Source organism: Schistocerca cancellata, chromosome 5, assembly GCF_023864275.1.
Source record: "Schistocerca cancellata isolate TAMUIC-IGC-003103 chromosome 5, iqSchCanc2.1, whole genome shotgun sequence".
NCBI lineage: Eukaryota > Metazoa > Arthropoda > Insecta > Orthoptera > Acrididae > Schistocerca > Schistocerca cancellata.
The window spans coordinates 573,373,300-573,389,576 of record NC_064630.1 but is presented as its reverse complement, the minus strand read 5'-3'; the positions used below and the strand labels follow the sequence as shown (position 1 = coordinate 573,389,576).

Genomic DNA, 16,277 nt, shown 5'->3' with positions numbered 1-16,277 from the left:
ACGGACTTTGAGCGAGGGCGTATAGTGGGCATGCGGGAGGCCGGGTGGACGTACCGCCAAATTGCTCAACACGTGGGGCGTGAGGTCTCCACAGTACATCGATGATGTTGCCAGTGGTCGGCGGAAGGTGCACGTGCCCGTCGACCTGGGACCGGACCGCAGCGACGCACGGATGCACGCCAAGACCGTAGGATCCTACGCAGTGCCGTAGGGGACCGCACCGCCACTTCCCAGCAAATTAGGGACACTTTTGCTCCTGGGGTATCGGCGAGGACCATTCGCAACCGTCTCCATGAAGCTGGCTACGGTCCCGCACACCGTTAGGCCGTCTTCCGCTCACGCCCCAACATCGTGCAGCCCACCTCCAGTGGTGTCGCGACAGGCGTGAATGGAGGGACGAATGGAGACGTGTCGTCTTCAGCGATGAGAGTCGCTTCTGCCTTGGTGCCAATGATGGTCGTATGCGTGTTTGGCGCCGTGCAGGTGAGCGCCACAATCAGGTCTGCATACGACTGAGGCACACAGGGCCAACACCCGGCATCATGGTGTGGGGAGCGATCTCCTACACTGGCCGTACACCACTGGTGATCGTCGAGGGGACACTGAATAGTGCACGGTACATCCAAACCGTCATCGAACCCATCGTTCTACCATTCCTAGACCGGCAAGGGAACTTGCTGTTCCAACAGGACAATGCACGTCCGCATGTATCCCGTGCCACCCAACGTGCTCTAGAAGGTGTAAGTCAACTACCCTGGCCAGCAAGATCTCCGGATCTGTCCCCCATTGAGCATGTTTGGGACTGGATGAAGCGTCATCTCACGCGGTCTGCACGTCCAGCACGAACGCTGGTCCAACTGAGGCGCCAGGTGGAAATGGCATGGCAAGCCGTTCCACAGGACTACATCCAGCATCTCTACGATCGTCTCCATGGGAGAATAGCAGCCTGCATTGCTGCGAAAGGTGGATATACACTGTACTAGTGCCGACATTGTGCATGCTCTGTTGCCTGTATCTATGTGCCTGTGGTTCTGTCAGTGTGATCATGTGATGTATCTGACCCCAGGAATGTGTCAATAAAGTTTCCACTACCTGGGACAATGAATTCACGGTTTTCTTATTTCCAGGAGTGTATTTTTACATTCACGACAAACAGCCAGTGAGAGCTGCCGTAGAAATAAACTGTGCGTTCTTAAATTTTGTTTTCGTCATCCTTCATCGTTGATGAGCATACTTTAGTATAAGTTCACAATAGTTGCGAGCAAAGCCCGTTTGCAATGGTAGTAGTAACTTTTAAATGCAGAGCTAAAACCATGGAAAATTAGGCATATAAATTGAATAAATTCTGGCTACGTTAAATACAACAGGGATAAGCCTACTAGATTGTAGAGACATTGTTTTAAAAATTACTCCTCTAAATGTTCACTTTTCTTGCTTTTTGAGCAGCGAAGATCTTCACTAATTTCTCCATGTCGAGCAATTGTGCAATCTGCCATCCCGCTGTCATTATGGCTGGTTCTCACTGAAGATTTGAGACAGTTTTTAATTATCTTTAAGTCGAAAAAGCTACGTTCTGCAGAAGCCACAGATACCGGCATGTACAAAAATATTCTTCTCGTAGTTGTTACATATGGGAAAACGTCCTGAATGTTCATTTCGAAGATGTAGTGAAGTAATTTTAAACGTGTTCGCAATTTGTGGAAGCATAGGAGACAACAGTTCCAATTAGTTTTCAAAATCCTCCGAATTTATGTCTCCTGAATACATTTAAAGTTTTTCAAAGCTTCTGCAATATTTCTACTTCATATGTTGATATAGTATTTTTTTGTTGCCAAATACTCAACGTCACAGCACGTCACAGCAGTTATTGAGCTGCTGAAACTTTTCCTTCAAAGACAACAGTGGTGTCTGCCACAACAGAGAAGAAGTTTATTCTTAAGCGGTTCTTCCTTACTTTCATAAGAAAATTCGCTTTTAATGGTTGCAGATCTGGGTTCTGTTAACTTAGCAACATTTCCTAAAGATGCAACTAATACCTCTGTTTCTTCCTTAACCTTTTCAAAACGGTTGGCTCTATATTCTTCCATAACACTAAGCGTTGATTTTATTATTTTCACTGTAGTGCCTAACTGCCTACCTTCTTGCTCAACTGCTTTATTGACTCTGTTGACATGCAAAGGACGTTATGCTATATCATAGCACACAAAGAAAACTTAAATTTTGAGATTTCTTTCAAGAGACTAGATTCTTCGCTGAAACACAACAGATCATTTTTACATGCGTTATTTAACTCTGTCAAGGCAAGTCTTTTCAGAACTTATAATCCGAACACTTCATTCATCTTGTAACACACAGCAGCTTCAGAGTTAGGCTTATGTGATTCTTGAGCGCTTCTCAGCGCTTCACAGAGGCAGAAAATAATGTGAACAATCTTCGAACTACACCAAGAAAAGCAGCGCAGTTATAGATTATTTAACTGCAATCACTAACATCCAAGTTCAAGCTATGAACACAGCAAGGGATATAGCGAGCTCTTGGATTTTCTTCGATGATACGAGCTTGAGTTCCACTCTTCTTGTCCTTCATGTTGCTCCCATTGTCGTAAGATTATCGCCTACAACCTGTAAGCAATATGGTAAGGTTGTGTATCATCTGAAGCAACAACTATGCAAGACCTTTTGCAGTACAGTCACTCGCTTTAAAAAATATAAAAAAAAACTCCTCTTGTTGCAGCTGGTATGGAAAACACATCTATCGCTCTTAAGATCGCACTTAATTGTTCTTTGTCACTTAAGTGTAGTGTACTGTCCAGTATTATTGAATCATACTCTCATGCTCATAAATTAAGGATAATGCTGATACATGGTGAAACAACGCTCTGGTGGGGTGGGCGGTTTGCGGGTTTAAATCACCTCAGGTTATGACCATGCTGTGCATTTGACCTGCGGTCGTCGCACGGTGCCGCTGGCAGCAGTCCACATACGCAGAGGCGTGTTGGTGCATGTCAGAGTACGGTGCAGCGAGTAAGTGCAGACGTTTTCAGACGTGCTAATGGTGACTGTGTGTTGAAACTGGCTCAAAGAAAACATACTGATGCGTTATGAGGGGCAGAATATTAGGGCGACTGGAGGCTGGTCAAACACAACAGGTCGTAGCACGGGCCCTCCATGTGCCACAAAGTGTGATCTCAAGATTATGGTAACGATTCCAGCAGACAGAAAACGTGTCCAGTCTCTACACTACGGGACGTCCACAGTGTACAACACCACAAGAAGACCGATATCTCACCATCAGTGCCCGCAGACGGCCACGGAGTACTGCAGGTAGCCTTGCTCGGGACCTTACTGCAGCTACTGGAACAATTGCCTCCAGTCACACAGTCTACAGGCGACTGAACAGACATGGTTTATTCGCCCGGAGACCTGCAAGGTGCGATCCACTGACCCCTGGTCACAGAAGAGCCCGTAAAGCCTGGTGTCAAGAACACCGTACATGGTCAATGGAACATTGGTGCCAGGTTATGTTCATGGACGAGTCCAGGTATAGTCTGAACAGTGATTCTCGCTGGGTTTTCATTTGGCGTGAACCAGCAACCATATACCAACCCCTTAATGTCCTTGAAAGGGACCTGTATGGAGGTCGTGGTTTGATGGTGTGGGGTTGGATTATGATTGGTGCACGTACCCCCCTGCATGTCTTTGACAGAGGAACTGTAACAGGTTAGGTGTATCGGGACGTCATTTTGCACCAGTATGTCCGCCTTTTCAGGGGTGCAGTGTGTCTCACCTTCCTCCTGATGGATGATATCACACGGCCCCACTGAGCTGCCATCGTGGAGGAGTACCTTGAAACAGAAGATATCAGCCGAATGGAATGGCCTGCCTGTTCTACAGACCTAAACCCCATCGAGTACATCTGGGATGCTCTCGGTCGACGTATCGCTGTACGTCTTCAAACCCCTACGACACTTCAGGAGCTCCGACAGGCACTGGTGCAAGAATGGGTAGTAGTAGTAGTAGTAGTAGTAGAAGGGTTGTGTGAGCGCACGACAGCAAGGTCTTCAGCGCCCGTTCAGTATCATAGTGAGACGAATGGGAGGCTATACCCCAGCAGCTGCTCGACCACCTGATCCAGAGTATGCCAACTCGTGTGGCCTGTGTATGTGTGCATGATGATCATATCCCATATTGATGTTGGGGTACATGCGCAGGAAACAGTGGCGTTTTGTAGCACATGTGGTTCGGAACAGTTTTCTCAACTTATCACCAATACCATGGACTTACAGATCTGTGTCGTGTGTGTTCTCTATGTGCATATGCTATTAGCGCCAGTATTGTGTAGTGTCACGTTGTGTGGCACCACATTCTGCAATTATCCTTAATTTATGGGCATGAGTGTATTTATTTTTGAGTATGGCATCCTTCATGATAGATACAATCTCATCACATGATAATGATTTCATTTAGTGTGTCCTTACTTAGGTAAGAAATTAACCAACCTTACAGATTTATCCACATTATTACTATGATCACTTAATATAGGGCTGAACTTGGCCATTAATTCTACTTCATCCAAAAAGTGTCCATTGCCTGCATATCCCAACTTTGCATGGTCGCCTTTTAATACAAGATTTCTTTCTATGAGGAAACGTCTACGGAAAATAATCTTAACAAAACTCATTTCCACCTCTCTTTTCCTTGATGAGTTTGATCTTGAGTTGCCTTATCAATTAATTTTGAGTTTTTAATGCTCTATGAAAGCACTTTCCACTTGCACATTTCAGTAATGTGGCTGTGGGGTAGTTATGATTAGAGAAAACTACTGATAAGCTTTGCCAATCTCTGAGATTATTTGTTGTGATAGCGCCAGCACTCGAATTGAGCAACTTGCAACAAAGCCAACAGCATCTTTTGTTGGAGAATATACAAGGCACATTCGCTTAACTTTTTCATTATTTGAAAGATGACAGAAGCAATGAAAAACAGTAAAACACTTTATCTCTCTACCCATAGGACATTTTTTCACCAATATCTTGCCTACCTTCTTTGATTGGTCTCATCCTAAAATAATCATTTATAATATCTGGCCAGGTTCCCATATCGCCAAGATCATCGACAGCTTGAAAGCTGTTACCTTCTTTAGATGAGTTTCTTTCGTCTTGAAGATCTTGGCCTGCTTCGGTTTCTCCTGCAGTGACATTATTGTCAACTATTTCTGCTAGTGGAACAGTTTCATCAGCCACTAGTTCTTGCTTGCTTGAAATGTACGATTCTTCAGCATTATCAACTGATGAAACTTCAGCATCACTACATCCTTTCACATCACACTGTATATTCACTGAAGCACTACTAATTCAGTTTAAAAATTTATTTGGTGAACACTTCTGCCACAACGCTCTTTTATGTTGTCACACCTTTTTGGCACCCAAAATCGACACTACATCTACATCTATACTCTGCAAACCATCGTGAGGTGCATGGCGGAGGGGACGTCCCATTATATTTGTTATTAGCATTTCTTCCTGTTCCATTCACGTATGGAGCGAGGGGCGAATGATTGTTTGCATGCTTCTGTGCGTGTAGTAACTATTATAATCTTATCTTCATGATCTCTGTGTGAGCGATGAGTAAGGGGTTGTAGTAAATTCCTAGAGAAATTATTTAAAGCCTGTTCTTGAAACTTTGTTAACAGACTTTCTCGGTATAGTTTACGTCTGTCTTCAAGAGTCTGTCGTTTCAGTTTCTTCAGTATTCAATATCCTCTGTTAGTCCTACGTTACACGGGTCCCACACACTTGAGCAATATTCTAAGATGGGTCACACTAGTGATTTGTAAGCAATTTCTTTAGTAGACTGATTGCACTCAATTAACCTGGTATATCCACGACTGAACCTATGAGACCATTCCATTTCATATCCCTACAAAGTGTTACACCTAGGTATTTACACGAGTTGGCCGATTCCAACAATGACTCATTGATATTATACTCATAGGATACTACGTTTTTTCGTTTTGTGAAGTGTACAATTTTACATTTCTGAACATTTAGAGAAGTTGCCAATCTCTGCACCATGTTGAAATCTTATCAAGATCTGACTAAATATTTATGCAGCTTCTCTGAGAGAGTATTTCAGTATAGATAACTGCATCATCTGCAAGAAGCCTGATTTTACTACTAATATTGTCTGTAAGGTCTTTAATATACAACAGCAAGGGTCCCAACACACTCCCCCGGAGTACATCCGAAATCACTTCTACATCTGTCGATGACTCCCACCCAAGATAAAATGCTGTGTTCTCCTTACCAAAAAGCCCTCAATCCAGTCACAAATTTCGCTTGATACCCCATATGATCGTACTTTTGATGATAAACGTCGGTGCCATACAAGTACACTACTGGCCATTGAAATTGCTACACCACGAAGATGACGTGCTACAGACGCGAAATTTAACCGACAGGAAGAAGATGCTATGATATGCAAATGGTAAGCTTTTCAGAGCATTCACACAACGTTGGCGCCAGTGGCGACACCTACAACGTGTTGACGTGAGGAAAGTTTCCAACCGATTTCTCATCCGCAAACAGCAGTTGACCAGCGTTGCCTGGTGAAACGTTATTGTGATGCCTCGTGTAAGGAGGAGAAATGCGTACCATCACGTTTCCGGCTTTGATAAAGGTCGGATTGAAGCCTATCGCGATTGCGGTTTATCGTATCGCGACATTGGTGCTCGTGTTGGTCGAGATCCAATGACTGTTAGCAGAATATGGAATCGGTGGGTTCAGGAGGGTAATACGGAACGCCGTGCTGGATCCCTAAGGCCTCGTATCACTAACAGTCGAGATCACAGGCATCTTATCCGCATGGCTGTAACGGATCGTGCAGCCACGTCTCGATCCCTGAGTCAACAGATGGGGACGTTTGCAAGACAACAACCATCTGCACGAACAGTTCGACGACGTTTGCAGCAGCAGGGACTATCAGCTCGGAGACGTCATTTTTTCGGATGAATCCAGGTTCTGTTTACAGCATCATGATGGTCGCATCCGTGTTTGGCGACATCGCGGTGAACGCACATTGGTAGAGTGTATTCGTCATCGCCAAACTGGCGTATCATCCGGCGTGATGGTATGGGGTGCCATTGGTTACACGTCTCGGTCACCTCTTATTCGCATTGACGGCACTTTGAACAGTGGACGTTACATTTCAGATGTGTTACGACCCGTGGCTCTACCCTTCATTCGATCCCTGCGAAACACTACATTTCAGCAGGATAATGCACGACCGCATGTTGCAGGTCCTGTACGGGCCTTTCTGGATACAGGAAATGTTCGACTGCTGCTCTGACTAACACATTCTCCAGATCTCTCACCAATTGAAAACGTCTGGTCAATGGTGGCCGAGCTACTGGCTCGCCATAATACGTCAGTCCCTACTCTTAATGAACTGTGGTATCGTGTTGAAGCTGCATGGGCAGCTGTACCTGTACACGCCATCCAAGCTCTGTTTGACTCAATGCCCAGGCGTATCAAGGCCGTTATTACGGCCAGAAGTGGTTGTTCTGGGTACTGATTTCTCAGGATCTATGCACCCAAATTGCGCGAAAATGTAATCACATGTCAGTTCTAGTATAATATATTTGTCCAATGAATACCCGTTTATCATCTGCATTTCTTCTTGGTGTAGCAATTTTAATGACCAGTAGTGTATTTGTGATCCATTCTACACTCTAGCATAACACAAATCACAGGCTCCGATAGCACCAGACACAGACCATAGACTGCCTTCGTACTTCACACCTGACTAAGTTGCTGAACCAAGATACAGGAAACTTTGTCCCTTTAGTCCAATGCGCCTGCCCATGGATTATAGCTCAAGCAGGATACGGTGGCCGATGCGCAGTGACCAGTTTACGTCCGAAGGGATGGGCGAGTTCATTCATTTGATCGAAGGGGAGGCCGATAAGTGTTTTCCACCTTTTGGCTGTCACCAATTACAGAACCGAGGGGGTGTTCCCTGCAATCTTTCTCAAACGATTTTACAGAAACTATTTGTAAAAAAAATAGTTTTTGCTTTACTTATAGCTCTGTATGTCAGGTTCATGATGATGTGACCATTATTTCGTTAATTGTCCCAGTTATTGTGATATTTACGTGAAAGTAAGACTGCGCGAAATACGGGACGTTTGCAATGAAAAACAGAAGTCGCTATGATTTTGCTTTTGGTGCACATTACATAATGTGTTGTTGCATATGAAATTTAGTTAACATATTGAATTTTTCTTTAGACTTGGGTGGAGGTATCTGTCACCAGTCACAAGTAAATTGATTTGATGTAGCACACTCATTTGCGATCGTGCCACGCCAGTGATAAAGCCAGAGTGAAATATCTGCAACATTCCTCATGTCTCGTTAACAGTTTCGGATATCGAATGGTTCAAAAGGCTCTGAGCACTATAGCACTTAACATCTCAGGTTATCAGTCCCATAGAACTTAGAACTACTTAAACCTAACTAACCTAAGGACATCACACACATCCATGCCCGAGGCAGGATTGGAACCTGCGACCGTAGCAGTCGCGCGGTTCCGGACCGAACTGCTTAGAACCGCTCGGCCACCGTGGCCGGCTCAGATATCGAAATGAGATTTTGGCAAACAATAGCACGTACAGAGGAGAGTATTTTACCATATCATTGTTATCTAAAACTCGGTTATCTACCGTTTTATTCCTATAACTACAGACCTTTTCGGTCAAAGAATGTAATTTTGAAGAACCACCGATAGCTGGTGAAACAAGAAATGCCATGGGTTTTGGAACAACATATGTGAAAATATCACTTTTTTTTTGCACTGAGGATGTGTTTTTTCATAAGCTACTGACTTTACTTTTCCTTGGTTCCTCACTTAATAAACTTAATAAACCACTGTTTCAGAATTCTGTTGCAGTTGTGTCCACACAACATGTTAGTGAGGTGAGACAGTGTAAAATCGGCTCTGACCAACACATTCTCCAGATCTCTCACCAATTGAAAACGTCGGTCAATGGTGGCCGAGCTACTGGCTCGTCATAATACGCCAGTCCCTACTCTTAATGAACTGTGGTATCGTGTTGAAGCTGTATGGGCAGCTGTACCTGTACACGCCATCCAAGCTCTGTTTGACTCAATGCCCAGGCGTATCGAGGCCGTTATTGTTGTTGTTGTTCTGGGAATTGATTTCTCGCGATCTATGCACCCAAATTGCGTGAAAATGTAATCACATGTCAGTTCTAGTATAATATATTTGTCCAATGAATACCCGTTTATCATCTGCATTTCTTCTTGGTGTAGCAATTTTAATGGCCAGTAGTGTAGAATCAACAATCAAAGCGCTCTGGCAGGGCTAGTGTGAATGGGGCCTGTTAACACTCTAAATTTGAAGAACTTCTTTCTTTTAACGGGAATCAAGAGTGAATGAAGTGTGAAGAAATATTTACAGGGCTCAAGTCCGCCCGCACTCCCCCCCCCCCCCCCCCCCCCCCGCAGCTTGCGGCCCCCGCGGCTGCGTTAGCCTTCAGCCGTCCATGGCCTTCATCGTGGTCGTACTGCAGTCTTACCTTTCAGTGTGCAGCTCTCCTTGACGGTGAAGGGCACTCCGTGCAGCGGCGGTAGCTTGTGCAGGTCACCTGCGGCACCGCGCTGGGCTACCAGGCGGTCCGCCTCCCGCGCCTCCTCCACAGCCGCCTCAAAGCGCTCCTCCACCAACGCGTTCAGAAAAGGGTTGACCGCGCGGATACGCTCCACGTACGCCCGCACCACCTCCTCGCTGCTCACCTGAGTACGAAACAAGTCGCCGCTGCTCACACGATACACGCTATTTAAAAAAAAAAAATATATAATTTTTTACATTACGAATGAAAACACACAAGACACTGGTGTAATATTCTATAATATTTACTATTCTTGATCATACAGTGTAAGCTTTCACGGCCGGTACTGTCTTCAGTTAAAACTTTCGGGTTGACAGGCCGTGGTCGAAGTATTAAACTCTCCCCTGACGTTTCGTCTCCGACTGCGGGAGACATTCTCGGAGGTACAGCGGCGAACTACGAAGAGAACGCAAGGAAGCGCTGATTATGTAGGCAGTACAGACGGCGCCACTGTCGATCACGTGGCGTCGGCTATATGATTGTCTTTGGTTGTTGTTGTTGTTGTTGTTGTGGTCTTCAGTCCCGAGACTGGTTTGATGCAGCTCTCCATGCTACTCTATCCTGTGCAAGATTCTTCATCTCCCAGTACCTACTGCAACCTACATCCTTCTGAATCTGCTTGGTGTATTCATCTCTTGGTCTCCCTCTACGATTTTTACCCTCCACCCTGCCATCCAATACTAAATTGGTGATCCCTTGATGCCTCGCAATATGTGCTACCAACCGGTCCCTTCTTTTTGTCAAGTTGTGCCACAAACTTCTCTTCTCCCCAATCCTATTCAATACCTCCTCATTAGTTATGTGATCTACCCATCTAATCTTCAGCATTCTTCTGTAGCACCACATTTCGAAAGCTTCTATTCTCTTCTTGTCCAAACTAGTTATCGTCCATGTTTCACTTCCATACGAATACTTTCAGAAACGACTTCCTGACACCTAAATCAATACTCGATGTTAACAAATTTCTCTTCTTCAGGAACGCTTTCCTTGCCATTGCCAGTCTACATTTGATATCCTCTCTACTTCGACCATCATCAGTTATTTTTCTCCCCAAATAGCAAAACTCCTTTACTACTTTAAGTGTCTCATTTCCTAATCTAATTCCCTCAGCATCACCCGACTTAATTCGACTACATTCCATTGTCCTCGTTTTGCTTTTGTTGATGTTCATCTTATACCCTCCTTTCATGACACTGTCCATTCCGTTCAACTGCTCTTCCAAGTCCTTTGCTGTCTCTGACAGAATTACAATGTCATCGGCGAACCTCAAAGTTTTTATTTCTTCTCCATGGAATTTAATGTCTTTGGTAATGCCAACATTCTCGATTGAAAGCAATCGACCGCCTTCCTTTGGCGCTGAGGGATACAAATGCTGATAAAAACATTATTGTCCTTAATGCAGATAAGGGTAAGGCCACCGCCATACTGAACAGTGAGGACTATCATGGAAAAATCAATATTTTGGTTACCTCCAATTACAAAAAACTCCAGAAAGATCCGACTATGAAGATTTTAAGAATGACCAATCGACTGGTGAAAGCGTCTTCATTCGCCTCCGACGATAAGAAGCTGCTTTGTAAAACAGAAGCGTATCTACCTAGACTTTATGGCTTACCCAAAGTGCATAAACCTGAGATTCCGTTGAAGCCAATTGTCAGCGCTATAGGCGGACCAACACACGAGTTAGCTAGACACCTTGCCTCATTGCTGCAGCCTTATGTTGGTAGGACAGACAGTCATATTAAAAATTCAGCTCATTTCGTTTACAAGTTAAAGGAAAAGAGCGTGGGCCTGGATTATATCCTCGTCAGTTTTGATATTGTTTCGTTATTTACCATGATTTCGGTAAACGAAGCTATCTTATGCGTGGCGGATATTTTTCCTACCGATATTGTGGCATTATTCTGACACGGCCTCACCACAACCAACACAATAATAACTTTTATGAACAGATTGACGGGATGGCTTTGGGCAGTCCTCTTAGTCCTGCTGTGGCTAACTTATTTATGGAGACTTTTGAACAACGGGCGTTGAAAACTGCCAGTAAGAGGCCAGCCAGATGGTATCGCTATACCGATGACACGTTCGTAGTATGGACACACGGAGCAGAGGAGTTGGATGCCTTCCTGACACATTTAAACAGCATTAATCCGAAAATCCAATTTACTATGGAGACGGAAGGGAATGGGCAATTGAATTTCTTGGATGTGTCTGTGGTTAAACGACGGGACGGAACGTTGGGCCATAAGGTGTATAGAAAGGCCACACATACTGATCGTTATCTACATAAAGATTCAAACCACCACCATAGGCAAAAAAAGAGGTATAATGAAAACCTTGGTAGACAGGGCGTACAAAATTTGTGAACCTGTTTATTTAAAAGATGAGATTGAACATCTACAGTCAACTTTGGGGAAGAATGGCTATTCTAGCAAGGATATAGATCGAGCACTTTGCTCTAGATTAATCCAAGTAATTCAAGACGATTAGCTCAGCGAACTTAGTTGGCAATTTATATTGAACGATCGTTGCTAAGCAACTGAACCATTTTAATGATCACGTCTCTCAACAATGCAGCCTCCTAGATTGCTACCATCACGAAACCCTGTAACACACATGTGGAAGTATCCGTATGATAGGTTACATCAGTATTCGTCCGAGAAGCCATATTTAGGCACTCACTAAACTACTGGCGATAACGTTCACATGTCTACTGCAACTTGAGTCAGTGCTCGTCATGGAAAGAATTTTCCTGGAGCAGAGGTTTTGCCCGTGTTCAGTCATGGTCTCCGACTTATTCTGGCTGGACAAAGGAAAGAAGGAAGAAAGATAAGGGTTTAGCGTTGCATTGAGGAGGACGTAATTAGAAACGTAGCAGAAGCTTGGATGGGGGTAGAAAAGGGAAGAAAATTGGCTTCCCCTTTTCAAATGAACCATTCTGGCATTCGAGCCGTTCAGGAAAATCTCCGTGGTCGAATTGGAATTTGAACCGCCGTCCTGCCAACTACAAGTTCAGTGTCCTACCAATGCACAGTCTGGCTCGGTTCCAGTTGGACACGAAAAGCGAGATGTTCAAACAGATGAAATGAACCGATTGCCTTCTGTTTCCGGCTGAAAATACATTTGGCTGTAAAAATATTTGGAAGTTATCCTTTTTTCTGCGCTTCAGAGGGACTAGACATGCAGAACAGAAGGAAATTATCTGAAATCTTTTTAATGTCTTGCATAAGCAGTATTATTTGGAAATAATCACTTTATTTCATGATATATCCACTAGCTAATTTCGCTTGCTTGGGCATTTTCATGCTGACTGTGTTACTTCTTTCACAGTAAAACATCGTAAGCATATACGTACGTAGCATCATGTATTCAACACATCTGGGTGGAGGAAGGTGGAGGAAGCAACATGTGATGGTATTCTTAATAACGGCTTCTCACAGTCGTGATAGGGCACACCTGTCTCACACCTGTGCAATATACCAGATGTAGAAGTATGAAAGTCATAAACAGTATTTTATTCAAAATAATCTCCATTGCTATTTATACATTTCTCTCACGTCTCCGGCAGGCTATGAATGCCACGCCAAAAAAATAGTTCTTTAGAAAGCGAACCATTCAGCGAGCCATTTTCGTACATTTTCATACGAATTGAAGCGTTGTTCAGAGAGAGCGTGTCTCAATGATGCATACAGATGATAATCGGACGGAGCCAAGTCTGGAGAATAAACCGCATGCCCTAGTATTTCCCAACTGAACGCCTCGAACGTTTCCCTGACCCTTTTTGCTGTGTGTGATCGGGCGTTATCATGGACTTTGTGTTGCCTTTTTCCATATTCCAGTCGTTTTTCAAGTCATGCTCCATTTCAATCAATCATTTGCTTTTGGTAGCGATCAGTGTTAACGGTTTCACCAGGTTTTAGCAGCTCATAATAGATGACACCCTTCTGATCCCACTAAACACAGAGCATTGACTTCCAAAGCGATTTGGTCTTGCAGTGTATGTCTATGGTTTGCCTGGATTCACCCATGACTTAAGACGCTTGGGATTCTCAAAATATATCCATTTTCATGACCTGTCACTACTCGATGGAGAAACGACTTTATTTTGGATCTGGCGAGCAGCATTTCACAAGTGGTCTTTCGATTTGCTTGCTGTCTTTCATTCAGTTCATGCGGAACCCATTTTCCCACTTTCTGCACCTTTCCCAAGCTTTCAACAGAAGAGAAACGACTTTCTGCGTCTCATTCAATTGTTCCGTGAGTTGCTGTTAAGTTTGAGTATCATCTTCATCCAATAATGCTGCAATTCGTTGATTTCTAACTTCTTCGATGGTTTCGCGCGTTCATCGTTTCTCGCATAAAATCAGCACTTTTGAAGTTTTTAAACCACTCGAAACACTGTGTTTTCCGAAGAGCATGTTCGCCGAGAGCTTCGACAAGCTCAAAATGTTTCAGATGGCTCTAAGCACTATGGGACTTAACATCTGAGATCGTCAGTCCCCTAGACTTAGAACTACTTAAACCTAACTAACCTAAGGACATCACACACATCCATACCCGAGGCAGGATTCGAACCTGCGACCGTAGTAGCACCGCGGTTCCCGATTCAAGCGCCTATGACCGCTCGGCCACAGCGGCCAGCCCTCGATAAGCATTCGATGCGATTCTGCTGCAGTTTTCTTCAAATGATAACAGAAAAATAATGCTGTCCGCTAATCGTAGTTCGTAGGCACAAAACTCGACATGCTTATGGGTTTGAAACGGATACCGAAGTATGGAACTTGGGTTAATGTGTGTTGACATTCGTCGTTAGCCGTCACTGGAGCAGAAGGCGCTGCAGACGCGGTGTCACGGACCGTACACTGACGGCTAGCACCATCTACATGGAAATTCCGGTTTCATACGTCTGCACCTGGTGTGATGCTATATAAATGCCAAAGGGGACGAAATTAGCTAATTGCTAAATTATGAAGTAAATTGATTATTTGAAAATAAAAAAGCCTACGCAGTAAAATGTCTTCCCTCAAGAAATTCACAGCGGCTGTGGTTTTGTATTCTTCGCGTGCCACATACAGAGGGATTTTCTCTGAGAGTACTTTTACAGTCGTAATTGGGTATAAATTACATTTAGTTACATCAAAACGGTGTCGCTTAATCATTTCCAAAATAAGCCGGCACGGTTAACTCAGCGTGTTCGGTCAGAGGGTTAGCTGCCCTCTGTAATAAAAAAAACTGAGTTAATTGATCAACGACGAACTGAAACGGGTGTCTTGCGACGTCCGCCACGAGCAGAAGCAACGAACAAACACGAACAAAATGAGATTAAAAAAAAAAAAAAAAAAAAAGAAAGAAATGGCATGGCTTTGTGAGTAAGTACCAGACTTCGAATACAAAGCTCTGGAGTTCGATACCCAGCAGGTCCCAGGATTTTGTTCGTTATTTACCGTTTGTTTCACTTCTGGCAATGATTTGAGGATGAAGACAGCTTACCTTACAAATAGATGTTCAGATATGCAACAAATGTTTCAGAGGAACGGTAGAAGTATTTTTCGCTTCTTTTTTGTCAACTGAGCGCCACCCCCTTTTGCTCATAGTCTCCTATAAAAAAAAAAACGACAGTGTCATTCTGGTTTCAGAGCACTACTAGTCAACAAGTCGGCATCCGATCAGTCTTCTGACTTGTTTGACGTAGTCCTCCACGATATCGTCTCCTGTGCCAACTTCTTCATCTCAGAGTAGCACTTACACCCTACTGCTCAATAATTTGAGGATGTATATTCCAATCTCTGTCTTTCTCTATAGTTTTTACCTTCTACAGCTCCCTCCAGTACCATGGAAGATATGCCCCGATGCCTTAGAAAAGTCCTGTAATCCTGTACCGTTTTCTTGTTAGTGTTTTCCACAGGTTCCTTTCTTCACCAATTCTGCGGAGAACCTCCTCATTCCTTATCTTATCAGTCCACTAAATTTTCAACATTCCTCTGTAGCACCACATCTCGAACGTTTCGATTCTCTTCTGTTCCGGTTTTTCCACTGTGCATAATTCACTATCATACAATGCTATGTTCCAAACGTACATTCTCAGAAATTTCTTCCTCAAATTAAGGGCCTATGTTCCATATCAGTAGACTTCTCTTGACCAGAAACACCCTCTATACCTGTGGTAGTCCGCCTCTTATGTCCTCCTTGCTTCGGCTGTCATGGGTTGTTTTGTTTCCAAGGTAGCAGAATTCTTCAACTTTGTCTACTTCGTGATCACCAAGTTTGATGCCAAGCTTCTCGCTATTCTCATTTCTGCTACTTCTCATTACCTTAGTATTTCTTCGGTTTACCCTCTGTCCATATTCTGTACTCATTAGACTGTTCATTCCATTCAACAGATATTCTAATGCTTTTTCACCATCACTGTGGATGGTAATGTCATGAGAAAATATTATCATTGATATGCTTTCACTCTGAATTTTAATACCTCTCTTGAGCAGTTCTTTTATTTCTGTTCTTGTTTCTTCGATGTATAGATTGAACAGTAGAGGCGAAAGACGCCACCCCTGCCTTACACCTTTTTTAATCTGAGGCTTCGTTTTTGGTCC

At 43.8% G+C, this 16,277-nt stretch overlaps 1 protein-coding gene across 1 annotated transcript in view; it reads right to left on the bottom strand.

Annotated features, from left to right (window-relative positions):
- The window catches only part of LOC126188683 (fatty-acid amide hydrolase 2-like), a 441,285-nt gene that overhangs the window by 63,434 nt on the left and 361,574 nt on the right, over positions 1-16,277 (bottom strand). The window contains exon 5 of the mRNA XM_049930290.1: positions 9,595-9,811. Coding sequence (XP_049786247.1) covers positions 9,595-9,811 — 217 coding nt within the window. The remainder of the gene's footprint in view (positions 1-9,594; positions 9,812-16,277) is intronic.